The sequence below is a fragment of the Xenopus tropicalis genome, chromosome 1, assembly GCF_000004195.4.
Source record: "Xenopus tropicalis strain Nigerian chromosome 1, UCB_Xtro_10.0, whole genome shotgun sequence".
In the NCBI taxonomy this organism is placed as follows: domain Eukaryota; kingdom Metazoa; phylum Chordata; class Amphibia; order Anura; family Pipidae; genus Xenopus; species Xenopus tropicalis.
This window is the reverse complement of record NC_030677.2, coordinates 154,392,299-154,407,720: the sequence shown is the minus strand read 5'-3', so window position 1 is coordinate 154,407,720 and position 15,422 is coordinate 154,392,299. Positions and strand designations below refer to the sequence as shown.

The window sequence follows — 15,422 nt, the reverse complement described above, 5'->3', positions numbered from 1 at the left end:
ATGGAACCGTTGTGATTGGATGTCTGTGACTGTACTACCATCAAGAGTTTAAATAACGGGGAATTCCCTACCAGTCATTTGAACTGAAGAAGCCACTCGGATTGAGTGGTGAAACGTTTTCAAGAAAAATTCAGAAAGTCCAGTTGTTTTAGACTTAATTCTACTAGATACTGTATATCATGACCTGGATGAATGAGAATCTTCATAGTCATACTGCACTCCTTCTGCAGCTACAGAAGGCCCAGAAGCCTCCACTGCCTATGAAACTAGAATATCAGGCTTCTGCCATAGAGAAGTTTGAAGGGGAATAGTCCCAAAAAAGAGGTGATTTGAAAAAAAAAAAAACGTCACCCACACAATGCTGGGCCCTTGGAAAGAATTCATAGCAGCAATTTTACTGATATGTCAGTATGCCTTTAAACTGTGAGCTAATACATTAAGAACAGAGGAAAGCAGATAATGCTAGCGCTGCATACATAAGTAGTGCTTTATAAATAAAGATATACATACATACTGCACCAGTGTAGTATATGTACAACTACTCCTACACAATTGATGTTAAGGATATACATAATGCAAAACACTGAAGCATGTTTATTAAAGGCAATGTGCAAAATGTTTTGGTGCTGCCTCTCAAAAATGCCCTCGAAAGGTTGTACACATTGTTTTTAATGTTGCTCCATGACTTGTGCCCTGCTATATTGTGCCACCTCGTATCCTTGTCGTAATGCACTAAAGATAAGACACCAAAAACTATTGTAGCCTAATTTTTTGGCATGATGAGTTTTATCAGTTTTATTATGACCATGAAAGATCTGCAAGAATTCTTTGTTCTCCCCGTTCTTGTTTTGGGTTTCCTCCCATAATCTTCAAGCAGGCTAGTAATTGGCTGCGGCTGTAACTGACACCATTGTATCACTGTGTGGGGAAATTATATTGTAACTCAACTGTGTGACCAGACAACATACAGCTCTATACAGGGAATAATAATTATACATATTCCTTTTTTCTGTGGGTTTCCAGTAGACTCTCTTCTTTGAGGCCTTCCTGAGGTCATAACCCACATATGCCTTCCCACAGATATGATAATCAATATATCCTTTCCACTGACAGATATAATAAACCCACATATCGCTCCAGTCCTTGGATTTACCCTATATCTCATATCATAGCACAGTAAACCCTGTATCTGACAGCTATGAAATTATGTATATATTAATTTGTAGCTGTGCCCACAAAATGAATATATACATAATTTGCTATACACGCTAATGTACTATACATGCTATGAACATGTTTTGTTTTTATTCACTGTCAAAAAATTAGTCTAGCCATGCTTCAATAATACTTACAGCAAGTACCACTATGACACTTTAGATGTCTCATGTGCTTTTATCACATCTTATATATATATTGTGACATGCTAACTGCCTGTACACATAATTTTGGTGGAATTAGCAATGGTAGGCAGGCAGGCAGGCATGCAGAGGATCTGGAGCATAGAGACAGGGACACCACGTCTTCAGGCAAAACACAGGTTTATTTAGGGCCAATTCTTCCCAACAGAAACATAAGACAGTTCATAAACATACAGTTCAGGGTTGTGATTTGTCCCTTCATCAGGGCTCTCACCTTCCAGGGTTAGTTCCACACTCTGGAACACTCAGGCTTCACATTAAGCCTTGCTGAGCCCTCTCAGCACGCATCCATCGGGTCATAACTCCCTCTGCTTCCTGCAGTGGCAGGTGGCACCCCCAGCTCCTCTGGGAGTTCCTGACACAGGCTGCCCTCCTGCTCTGTGCCCCGCTCTGAGAGTGACCTTCACACAGTCAAGGTTCAATTCCAACTCCCAGAAACTCTGTGTAATCACACAGCCCTTTTTATTGGTTGCTCACCTGCAGCCTAATCAGGCAGCTCCCTACAGCTGGCCAAATCAAAACCTTAAAGGGAGATTTCCTCCAACACAGCATCACCTGCTGTAAAACCAGGTATTTTATCTAGTGCCATTTGTATCCCACCTTAAACACTGGTGGAAATACACCAAATAATGACCTTTTCCATTGCATCTCTCACATAATACATATATATATATATATATCTAAAAGAGGAGAAAAATAGCACACAATATATATATGTATATATATATGTAGTATACTATTTCCCCAAACAGGAAGATCCAGCAGAAGAAAGGGCATTCAAGCTGTTGTGAGCGCCATGTAGAGACCTGGAGGCCCGGGTGCCAGGCACTGTGTGTGACACAAAGGCACAGCTGCAGCTACTGGAGTCCTGAAGCGTCACACAGTGGCTCCTCTGAGCAGACCCCAGGTGCACTAGGGCACCCTAATATATGCACGGCTTTGCTAAACATGGCCGGAACATATAAAGCCACCTCCTGGCTGAGCATCTGGCAGCAGAATACTGCTTAATCTCAAAGGAAAAAGACTGTCATGTGTCTGAGATTTCAATAAGATTCAGTACAGCAAAGTCAAAAGGGGGTGGAAAAAAGCCAAGCCAAGCATATAAATTGTGTATCCTTTTAATAGCATGTACTGGATGGGATCTTTTTCTCTTATGCCAATACCATGGCCTATTTCTCCATCTGTTGCAGCACCAAAGACTGTGAAGCTACTGCCTAATCACAACACTCTCTCTTTGTAGCAAATAGACATGTACAGCAGCCTACACTAATTCTTTTTCTAACATTAACCTTGTTTCCATAGTAACGCATTCTATTTCCTCCACAAGGGTTGCACTGCAGTGTGTTGATAGAAAGAGTTAAATGTGTATGGTACAGAAAGGCCCAATGACACTCTTATCAACAATCTACATGTTTGAGCCAAGATGAGCCCATGCCAACACATTAGGCCAAGTGCCACTACCATGGTCTCTATAGCACGCTTAACTCTTTTATACTGGCACCACTGGCTGCTTTGGATTTCCCACAGTTCTTCTCATTACGTCTTAAAATAAACAGAGAGAGAGAGAGACCCCTTGCACTGGCTCGGACAATCCAGCTGAATAAACATGCCCCACTGCCTCTGACACTCTTTGACTCCTGATTATGTCCACAGTCACTGCCTTCCTGATGAATGGCATTAACCAAAATGCTGCCAGACGTTGGCATGCTTATACACCTGAATTGTCTTTAGTGGCAATAGCCCAATTGAACTTCCTTTAGGGCTCTGGTACATGGGGAGATTAGTCGCCCGCGGCAAAACTCCCTGCTTGCGGGCGACTAATCTCCCCGAGTTGCCTTCCCTCTGCCATCCCACCGGCGAACATGTAAGTCGCCGGCGGGATGGCAGACGCGGCGGGGCGATTTCATGAAATCGCCGAAAAAGCCTCGCGAGTCTTTTTCGGCGATTTGCGCGAAATCGCGCCGCCGCGTCTGCCATCCCGCCGGCGACTTACATGTTCGCCGGTGGGATGGCAGAGGGAAGGCAACTCGGGGAGATTAGCCGCCCGCGAGCAGGGAGTTTTGCCGCGGGCGACTAATCTCCCCGTGTACCAGAGCCCTTACTATCTTGCACTATGGCATATTTTTTAAAGGGTGAAAAGACAGTTATCAGAGAACTCCACTGCTCTCTAATCTCTTTGTTGTCCTCTAGCAAACTGTCCCCAGTAGTGACAGTACAAGTAAGAGGAACAGACGCAGGTATGGAGAGATAAGAACAGTCATAGATAACCCAGGATGGCCAGGTTTTGTCAGTCAGCTTTTAGCTATGAATGGTGAAAGCTGTAGTTCAAGAATAGGTAAAGGGGTGTGTGTGTGTGTGTGTGTGCTCGTTTGTGTGGGTGTGTGTGTGAGCGCTCGTTTGTGTGGGTGTGTGTGTGAGCGCTCGTTTCTATGGGTTCAAGAATGGGTAAAGGGGTGTGTGTGTGCGCTTGTTTGTGTGGGTGTGGGGGTGCTATATGAGGATAGCACACCATTCAGCAATGCCTAAGATATGCTTAAATAAAATGACAACAAACCATACTGCAAGAACAGAAAATTCTTTCTTTGCATTTACACTGATAAGCCACACTGTCAGTATATTTCTGCCCATTAAGAGTGCAGGTAGACTGCTGTGCTCTACTCTATAATATGTATGAAGGTAGAAGGTGTTTTTTGTGTCAGTTTGTTTAAAGAGACAGCATATTTTTATTTAATGAGATGCACGGGCTGTTGACCAACCAAAGATACCCTAATGAGAAGTAAATGTGAGCACTGTCCAGATGAAGGGAGCTGTCATTTATATAACAGGCACCAAACTACAGTGTACATCGAATAGTTCTTTTGCACAAAAAAATTTTCTTGTTCCTTTCTGATAGGTTGAGATTTAAATGGTGAGAGCATGCTTCCTACAGCAAACAACCCATGATTGTGTTTGTTGAAGCTAAACATGTTAGGTTAAGCAACTGACAGATAAATATTATAAACAAAAGTATGAAAATCTACATGAATTATAAAACACATTTATTAAAGAAGTAAAGCCATTTCATATGATGGTCTATACACAGACCACCCTCCCCATCTATATAATGAGACTCCCAAAAGTAAGTACTGTCTATCTGAGCCTAAAATGCAGTGGTTATAAGCTGCTAAGTTTGGCTTCAACAGATCCTGTCAGAAGCTTATAGTGTGCATGTTTCAGGACAGCGATCACTACCATGCAGCCTCTGACAGTACATGACTTGGCCTAACATGGCACCACTGACCCTAGTGCACAAATATGCATTTAGGGCACAAACATATGGGACTGGGGGCTCCTTTCAGGAGTCTTGCAATGTGGCTGGGAGGGTGGCCTGTGCCAGGGCCCTATTGTATAAAAATGGGTTTACTTCCCCTATAAACATCATCTCTGTGATGGTCCTGTCTGGTCCAAGAAGGCGTTAGGTGCAGGGCTCACTGGCACAAAAGCGCGCCCCAAATTATATCCTATCCGCCAAAATAGATCCAGCCAGCAAACTGGCCCTTCCATGCTATTATGCACAAGTTCAAGTTGGTGCAAGCATATTTGATTTCACAAGCTGATTCACTAAAGTCTGAAAAGAGATATTTATAGCATGTGCTAAAAATATTATCACAAGAAGCAATGTTATTGTCGTTATTTATCTGGCAATAACACATTTTTAAGCAATATTTTAAACCATGCGATATATTTATGCGTTATGTTGTAGCACGCAATATTAGCACACGCTATTACGTACGGAACCGTTACTTTCTGAAAACTACTGTTCTGAATATGACCATTTCCCTGAAAACTCTAGGATGCATCACTCTAGGGCAGGGGTAGGGAACCTATGGCTCGGGAGCCAGATGTGGCTCTTTTGATGGCTGCATCTGGCTCGCTGCCAAATCTTTAATAAAAATATATAATGGGGGAGTGGCCTGCACTTGGTGGATAGAAGACGTATTCTAAGCCTTAGAACACGTCTTCTATCCGCAAGGCCACGCCCTCATAGCAACATAGTAAGTTAGGTTGAAAAAAGACGTATGTCCATCACGTTCAACCATAATGCCTTCTATCCACCGAGCGCAGGCCACGCCCTCCTCCGCATCGCATCCGGCATCCTTGGGACCCGCCCTACCTTGCACCGCAGCATTCGCGGCCAATCATATTGTATGGCTCTCACGGAATAACATTTTAAAATATGTGGTGTTTATGGCTCTCTCAGCCAAAAAGGTTCCTGACCCCTGCTCTAGGGCAATCACATACCTGATCCTCTTTTTCACAAGCAAACAAAAATCTGACTGCAAACTCCATCTTGTCTTGCCAAACGCTCACAAACCGCAATGTTTTTTAGATACCACCTACTCCAAGTAGGTGTTAATATTAGCACAGATTACCGCAATATTTCACGCGTTTAATGCTTCATATGTGTTTGTGAATTATGCTTTAGTATTATTTATTTTCTATTATTTCGATAATTACTGCAGTGCCATGCAAATAACGCTTTGCGATAATGCGTTTTTTTCTGCATGCGATATGAGTAGTAACGCATGCGAAATTACTGTGATGAATCGGTACTTAATTATCGAACACTTTTTAACTATGCGCTATGCGTTAACGACCTTTAGTGAATCGGCCCCATAGCGTATTGGATTTTGATGTGTACAAATCTACGTACATTTTAGCAGCAAACCTGGCATGTAAGGATTGTAAATAAGACTTTTTTTGCTTCAGTTATTACTTGGTATAATATTGTGAATATTACTGATAATATATTGGCTACCAGGTCAGGTTAGGGATTTTTGAATGAGGCTACCCTAGAGAAATAATGACCAGTCCTGCACATATGATGCCCCTGTGCAGACCAACCAATGCTGTGTGTTTATTTAAACATTTCTAGAAATAGAAAGACATATTTACACAAATATGACACAATAAATGAATTCATGGTTTACCTACAGGAAATATTAAGAACCTGGGTAGAAGTGAAGTGTGAATATGTGAGTCTAAGTTAGCAAAACAGACTTTATGGTCCAATATTTGGTAGCCCCCCTCAATGCACATAATAACATGAAACAATATGACAAGTATAAAAGGGCATTGAAACTAACCTAAAGCTCTAGAGATATCCAAGAGACAAAACAAACATTCAACACGAAACATAACCCTGGCCACATCCAACCAACAGTTTATGAACCACTGAACTTAAACACTGAAAGAGAGAAATACATTACTAATGTGTATATAGATTATTGTTATAGCTCTCTTTTCTCTTATGCCTGTAAATAAACATAGCACATTTTGTATATGATCCAGACATGAATGAGGAAAAATATTAGGACAGTATCTTGGCTGCATACATGAAGCTTCTACTTTATTAGGCCAAAAAGTGAAAACCTATTGTAGGATTTGTTAGGTTAAGTGATCTAGCTATAAGGATTCACCTCTAGCACTAGGCTCATTTTAGGCTGGGCGCCTATATATGTATATGCTGCAAGGTCTTCATACACAGCAACTGGTAACAAGTGGCCAGGGTATAGACACAATAGGCCCTGGCATGTATTAAAGATGGCATACATGGATCCAAACGAAAGCAGGAAGGTACGATAAGGACAAAGTTTTGAAACAGGAAAGTCCTGCATGCTGGATGTCTGACTGGAGCAGACTAGAACAAGAAAGGAAAGAGGCTGAAAACTGGTCCATGTACTGACTAAATTAGTGTTCCCCAACCAGTGGCTCAGGAGCAACATGTTGCTCATGAACCCCTTGGATGTTTCTCCCAGTGGCCTCAAAGCAGGTTCTTATTATTGAATTTCTGGTAAGGAGGCAAGTTTTGGTTGCATAAAAAACAGGTATAATGCCAAAGAGAGACTTCTGCAGGCTGCCAGTCCACATAGGGGCTATTAAGTAGCCAATTATAGCTCTTATTGTCACCCCCCCCCCCCCCCACACACACACACCTTTTTCATGCTTGTGTTGCTCCCCAACACTTTTTCCATTTGAATGTGGTTTATGGGTATAAAAGGCTGGGGATCCCTGGACTAAATAGTGGAGCAAACTGGCTGAAGCTTGATAATGGATCAGGGATCTGAGGTCACTGCAGAAACTTGTAGGCTGAGAAGGAGCAGAAAGGGGCATGCTACAGAAAACACAATGCTGGCTAGATGAATAATAAGCTTGGTGCAAAGATGGTTGGAATAGAGTTCAAAATGGAAACAGATGGAAAAACTCAGATACGGTTCAGAAATAAGCCCGCAAATGATAGCAAAAAGATCAGCAAATAACCACAAAGGCAAAGTCTATGACTGAGTAGCACAAGTTCTGACAAACGTATTTCAAAGTTGGTGAAAAGTGGAAAACCAGCACCCTGGGGCTTAAACTGTGACATCATTGTGGCCCACCAAAAGGCACCACAATTCAAACATAGCTGTCAGTTTTTGAGGCAGTTCTTGAAAGGAATCTCAATACAATGTGCATAAACAGCCACAGCATTCATACAAGGAATTGCTGGAAACCCTTAAGCTGAATAACAATACTAATCATCACTAATTCATGTCATGAAGGACAGAAGTTCCTTCTGTACAGGGGAACAGCAAGCTGCTGAAGCCTTTTCACCAACAGTACAATATTACTTGTAAGCTATTCTTCTAACTTTATTTTCACAAGCAAATTTAAATGATTATTGGGATAATAAGACATAAAAACAGCAATGTTATTGTAGGGTAGATAGCTACAAATCATATTATCCCCATAAGCACATATTTTCCCATAAGAACAGATGTGTGTTGTCTACAAGAAACAGGGTGGGGAATGAAGAAATATACCAGAAGTAATTTTCCCCTGCCCTACCCCCTGCCTTGAAGACAAGTGTTCAGGATATATGACTTTAGTATTCAACTCTTCTTGGGATCCAGTACTGAATACTTAAAAATGAAAATTAAAAAAAAGTATATCTGTAATAGCTGACTTACACAAGAAGATAGATGCACTACTGACTGCTGGGTTGTACCATTATTTTAGTTTTGTGATGCCTACTTTCATCATTGGGGACATTTCTTTTTGGTCTTTGTGCTTTAAGCCTGTTAAAACACAGAAGCCCAAAACCCCCAAATCAATAAGTGCCACGGGCCTTAACGCACCATCATATATAAATGGTTGCCATACATGGGCAGTTTTAAACTGCAGATTTGAATCCTTTAGTCCAATATGGCAGCCTATCTGCCCTGATGGGCCTCCCCAATCAATATCTGGCTAAAAATCGGCCAGGTGTTGATCAGGCAGGTTTTGATTTTCCCGACAGCTCATTGATGCGGTCCTTGGTCCGATTACCCTATGTCTGACATAATTTGATTGTTTTGGCCCTAGGCTAAATGATCGGATTAGCCCGATACTGCTTACCTTAGGTGGGCATGTCAGTAAAAGATCCACTCGTTTGGCAACCTTGCCAAATGAGAAGATTGTAACCTGTATGGACCTGATCAGCACATAAAAGATATCATATTAGTGACAAAAATACACATCCATGGTATTCAGCATTTTGTAAAACTCTTTGGCAGTTATTTTATATAACCCAGAACCCCTATTTTTGGTCAGCAGCTATTTTTATTTCATATATAAATATTCCATCAGTCAAGACAGTGTATATATATATATATATATATATATATATATATATCTTGTGTCTCCAGTGCTTCTTTCTTTGCATTGCAGCTGCATCATAGAAACATTACTTCCCTTTTTTCCTTCCATACTAAATAGTGCTATCAGTTTTACAAATATTTACTTAACCTCTATATGTCTGAATTAGACATAGGGAAAGTGAAAAATAATCACCTTGTGACCGTTCCCTTACCCTGGGTGGCTGGTATGTGGTTTAAATGGGCCTTTCCTGCCTTTCCCCTTCATTATTTCAGCATCCTGAACTGCCATCAAATCCCTCTTCATTGTAACATTCTGTAGTAGCAAAGTAAGAATTGGCATGCTTAGCGTTCTAGCTCTAGCAACCAACACTAAGCAGTAGGGTAATATTTGGAGCTAGTCCTTATTATAGAAGTGCCTGGAACTCTCCCTTATGATTTATTTATTAATTTTTAAATGCTGTAAGTAGATGGTAAGGATTAGAAAAAGAATATTGATTATGTTTTAGCTCCCCCTGACAGAATAAGAGGATTACCAGGTAACAGTGCTGCCAAGAACTTAAAGGTTTCAGAATTTCCAATAAAATGATTTCCTAAATACACTCATATCTATGGTATATAAATAACATCCCGCAAGCCCCAAATGTTACACGTTTTATTTCATTAAATCTTTGTGGTATGCCCATAAGGAAATTAATCTAAAAGAGAGAGAACTCCGTATGAAAGGGTAACTAAAACACTTAAAATATTTCTGTACTATTCTGTACCAGCTTCATGTAGCATAAATACTCAGTAAAATTATGCTGCACCTTACTCCTTCTGCAAATATAAGCATGCAGAGATGGCAGTACACACTGGTACATGCATTGTGGATGTACTTATATGTAGAAAAGGTACAGCATACACATTATAAGCACGTGTAATCACATTACAAGAAGAGACCTGCAGATACATTTCTTCATGTTTCTTGGGCAGACTGGGGCATAGTCAACAGGGACATAATAACCCTGTACTACCCATTCCCAACAGTTCTATGAAGTCATGAAGTGTAAGGCCCTTCTGGCATAACTGCTAACAAACAAGCTGGACTATATACTTAGTTATAAGTTGCCATTTCTGAAGTCACTGGTGTTTATACAATGAAACCTTTTACCAATACATGCAAAAATATGTATGCATTTCCTCAAATTCCCTGAGTCCTCATCCTTTCTTTCTCCAAGTCTGTGTATATTTATAACATACAATATATGACTGTTCACTGTAGTTATTAATAGTGCCATGACATAAGTGCAGCAAGAAATGTCTAATTATGTGCTAAGGACCCAGCCCATGGAGCTACACCTAAAGGTGTTTTTACTGTCTCCATTTAATATATAATGTAGCAGAGTGGCAGAGACTGAGAGGATTATAGAACAACAGCAGAATAAACAACAGTTTTGCAAAATAGCACTGAAGGTGAAACTATCCTCAAAATAAAGTCAAAGGAACAATATACTATCATGATATGATGTATTATCTGGCCTAGCTACTAGGTACTTCAGATACAAGAAGGACAAACTGGGATAGATGAGAATCTATAACGGAAACCTAAGTGTTGATACATCTGGGCTAGGCCACTAGTACTGTAATTTACCCTAAAAGGTAAACAGTCTAGACCCCAGTTTCAGTCTAGTATTGGCTGGATACCTGGTACTGTCTACAAATGCCCAAGAAATTTCTCCTGTGTCAACCCCTCATGGGGCTAGGCAAGTCAGTCAGTCATTGAACCATTCTTTTTTTAGTGTTACTGTTAGGGAGAAAACTAAAGGAGCAGTGCACTGTGGGTAATTATGTGGGGTAAAAATGAAGCATGTCACAGCATCAGGAGGGTTAAGGGGAGGAAGTGTCATCATAACAGCTAGTACATATATTTACAATACACAGCACTGCTAGCTCCATTCACATCCAATGGTCTCTCTTCCTTTCCTGGGATGAGAAGGCTCCCAGGAACAGTGCAACCATAGTACCCCTCCATGTGTCCCCGCCCTTCAGACTAGGTGTTCCCAGCTGCATGCAAGGTGTCACAACAAGACAACAGGAGGAGCAATGCTCTGGCTGGATAATCAGGAACGGTCGCTCTCTTATATATCACACAGATTATATTTGATTACAGAGCTGCCTAAATACATTTCTGATCTGCTTTTCTGATTATGTACTTTAATATTCAAGGGGAAAAATTCTGTCAGTCACAAGTTTAATATGCTAGTATCTCCTCAGAATCCATATTGGCCCTAAGCACTCCAGCCTCCAGGTTAGGAGCATGGCCTTTCCCTCTGCTCCAGGTATTTCATGTATGTGAAGATTCTTATCATGTCACTCTGACATTTCTTTCTCCAAGGCGGGATGACATGATGCTGCAATTAACCCCTCTCCTGCCAAATATACCTAGAGGCAAGTGTAGAATGTTTCACAGCAATAAAATTAAATGTTATGGTATGTCATAAAGCAGGTGCCCACTGGGGAAGGGAAGTACCTTGGACTCAATACTTCCTGCTGGGTATTGACATAGTGGAACTCAGTAAGGATGTCAGAAATACAAGGGAATTATCTTCCCCCACTCTACAAGGAAAACAATATTTTGTACACTATAACTTGATTTTCTGAACATGTTAATACTATAATGAATTTATACAGAAAAAAACAGCATGTTAGGGTTATATACAAACTGAATGCTATGCAAAGTGTTACTACTCTTTTGACAACTGTGCCGCTGAATCGCCTAATACCAGGTTAATGCATAAATGTGCACAGAGAGCATTAATGGCACAATAATAGCACAATGGCAGCATTCCACCTCTCACAGAGGGATATGGTACCAAAACTTTATATACACACAATCCCTCATTTCTCCATGTGTGGTTGCTATAGATACTGCACTTTACTGCATGGCAGCATCTCTAAATGACTGTGTATTCATGAATTAACTGTAGGCAATATCATCCCCCCAACAGATACATCTGAGTCCTGTACTGCAACAGATCACTGGAACTGCCCTCATTTTCTCAACATCCTGCATGAATTTTCCACTCCTGCTGTAGCTGAAAATCCCTTTGCTTGGTACAACCCAAACCTCAGCCTATGTCACCCAGTGACCTCAACCAGCACCTCCCTGGGATAGGCACATTCAGCTCCTGGGGCATATATACTAGCTTTGCAAATATGTAGAGAATTATCCGAGTTCAAAAAGGCACCTGAATAATGAGACATGCTAATGCACACAAGCTTGGAGAGGATTTAAGCGCATCATGTTCAACCTTTTAGCAAAGCCTATCTATGTTGTAATAAAGCCAAATCAACCAGTATGATCTCTGCCTGTTCCGAACTAAGAAAATGATTAACCCAGAACTGAAGGAGAACCCCCAGTGCATATTCATTTTTTTCTGTGACCATAACAACATGCTTCCCTTAAAGCATCTCTTGAGAAGAGGCAGATAAAAATACACTTTATTATTTATTTCAGTGACTGCACAAGGCACAACCTAATATGTATCAATCACCATGAGGTTAAAATCAATGTATTGCCATTAGTAAGGAGCAAGCATAGGCTACTGGCCTGAGATCTGAAATAGACTGCTACTGTGAGGCCGTGGCAAGAGTATAGTAAGATGGTGTTGAAAAAGCCACTATATAGTTTCTAGTTGTTGTTGCACTACATCAACCAAAATACCCCAAAACATTGGCGTTGCAGCTGAAAATGTGCACATTTGTTTCTAGAGGACATGCTCCACACAAGGTTAAGAAAATGGGTTACTCGCTTACATCATGGATGCCTCAGGGTTCATTGAAAACAGCAAGGCTGCAGCCTAAAGCACACAACAGACTACACATTCACAAATGGCATTCACAGGGTCTTGTCTGTAACACCAAGGTTTTATTTTAAAAAAAGGTTATTTCTCTTTACAACTGCTGTGAGAAGCCCTCATATGCCCAGACCTAGGGTAGCATATTATTAGGGGCAGAAGGCCTGCTACTGCTGCTCAAACGATGCCTTTCAAAAATGAGAGAACATGTGTCACCAGGCCCGGAAACCTCCTTCTTCAGCACAGTGAGTGACTTCAAATGGAGGAGCAGAAGTGCATATTAGCCCATGAGCAAAAAGGCAAATCCATCCCTGACCTGTCATGTAGTTCTGATCTGTGATTTAAAGTAGACCCTGGCATTTCTAGTACACAGAGGCCCAAACAGCCCCCAACCAGCCCAATAAATAGTGATTGTCTATGGCATCTTACTGCAGCCCCTCTGACCAGAACCCACAGATTTTCAATGTAGGCCTGATGTCATGTCAGGGTGCTGCAGGTTGGTAAATATGAGCATAATTCTGAAAACATGAAGCCCCACTAATAGAGAGAGTGTGTCATATAATCTACAAACTAAAAACAAATGCAGTTAATGCAAATCTTCTACAAATGTGGTTCTTAATACTGCAAACCTACAGCAGTCTGCAATACAAGCCAGACACAGCACAGCAGCAGCCACAAAAAGGTGAGCTGACCTAAAGGATGGGTTGGCCAAGTCCCTTACATTCCAAAACGACGGCCTTGCTCAGCATCCATCCATTATACTGGGCAGCATAGCTTAAGGGCCCACATTCCATGCTCAGTGCTCTGGTATTTTCCCCCAAAGCATACAGAACATACTTAAATGGAACAAGGAACACAAATGCAACATCCAGCATCTGATGTATACCAGCTATGCCACTGTGAATATTATTGTGCCCATGAAGTGCAATTGACATATGGTGTGTGTGTGTGTGTGTGTGTATATATATATATAGCAATATGGTGCATATTCTACAGGTAAGGGCATTTACAGGGCTTGGTAAATTTGAATACACTTTGATTTGACAGGGCAGCATTAATGTATTCCTTCTGTTGTGGATAATGGTAAATATCTTGTATAGTAAATCCCTGGTTATGGTCCCCAGATGGTGGTGGAATATGCCCCAGATACTCTGTATGGGATGTCAGTAAAGCCACTGTGATGCTTGCCGTTCCGAACATGGGATCATGCGTTGCTGCTGCTGCTCAGGGTGTAAAAGCTTGAGATCACGATGTAGGAAAGCAGTGAGTATGAATGGGCTGTACCTGCTAACTAGGTCTCACCCACCCAGAGAGCGCAGGCACGGCTGTCCCCATAGATGCAATGGCACAGTCACTGCTCCCACCCCAGTACTGACGCTACAATAGGGGCTACCGTGTGTGTCCTACAGGCACAAGTATTCGGTGTGGCACTGGGAGCAGCGATAACATCAGTCATAGAATCGTACTAGTTAGAACAGCGAATATGGGTTCATGTTGCCCATCCCCTAGATCCCTAGCGATCCTCTCCCCTCCCGGCCATGGCCAATAAGAAACCGGAGATGGGCGCTTACCTCCTTCTCATCTGTATGGGGTCCCGGGAGGCCACACAGGATACGGCAAAGGAGAGAGGAAACAGACAGGTCAGGGATGAGAGCTGATCACACCGGCTTCCCCCCTTTCACCCACCGGGCCTGCTCTGCAGCTCACCTGTTTTCAGCAGCTTGCTCTTGTACCTGATACTGGTGCTCATGGTGCCTAGTGCCTGGGATCCAGTGTGCGCTGCCCTGTGTGGTGCAGTGTGAAGTGCTGCTCTTTGTGCTGCTCCTGCCCGCTGCTCCCCTTACAATAGACACAGAGCTGGGGAGAGCAGCTCCTGCTGCATAACTGAGCCCACGGCCGCCTACCATTGGTTTCGCCCGGCCTAGCCCTTAGCATTGAGCCAATAGGGAAGCACGAATGTCCTGGGCCAGCCCGCCCCCTGTCTGCTATTATTTTGTGCATCTGTGTCAGTGTGTGACTGCCAGTGTAACGCAGTGACACACAGCTGCACTTGGCACGGCGACTAGTAGCACACAAAGCCGGCTTAGCTGTGACAGGGACACAGGGAGCTCTGATCTATAGCAGCTATGTAGTACAGCACAATCACACTATAGCGGCTATGTAGTACAGCACAATCACACTATAGCGGCTATGTAGTACAGCAGAAACATACTATAGCGGCTATGTAGTACAGCACAATCACACTATAGCGGCTATGTAGTACAGCACAATCACACTATAGCGGCTATGTAGTACAGCAGAAACATACTATAGCGGCTATGTAGTACAGCACAATCACACTATAGCGGCTATGTAGTACAGCAGAAACATACTATAGCGGCTATGTAGTACAGCACAATCACACTATAGCGGCTATGTAGTACAGCAGAAACACACTATAGCGGCTATGTAGTACAGCACAATCACACTATAGCGGCTATGTAGTACAGCACAATCACACTATAGCGGCTATG

General features: G+C 42.1%; 1 protein-coding gene across 5 annotated transcripts in view; it reads right to left on the bottom strand.

Annotated features, from left to right (window-relative positions):
- The window catches only part of septin5 (septin 5), a 41,696-nt gene extending 26,815 nt beyond the window's left edge, over positions 1-14,881 (bottom strand). For 2 of the 5 annotated variants that reach the window (XM_012966353.3, XM_012966408.3), the window contains exons 1-2: positions 14,617-14,781; positions 14,481-14,491 (exon numbers count right to left, since the gene is read on the bottom strand). In XM_012966353.3, coding sequence (XP_012821807.1) covers positions 14,481-14,491; positions 14,617-14,659 — 54 coding nt within the window. In that variant the 5' untranslated portion in view covers positions 14,660-14,781. Of the gene's footprint in view, positions 1-14,480; positions 14,492-14,616 lie in introns of all 5 variants that reach the window. The other 3 variants (NM_001102983.1, XM_012966503.3, XM_018094327.2) reach the window with 3 other exon arrangements.
- Positions 14,882-15,422: the final 541 nt, after the last annotated feature.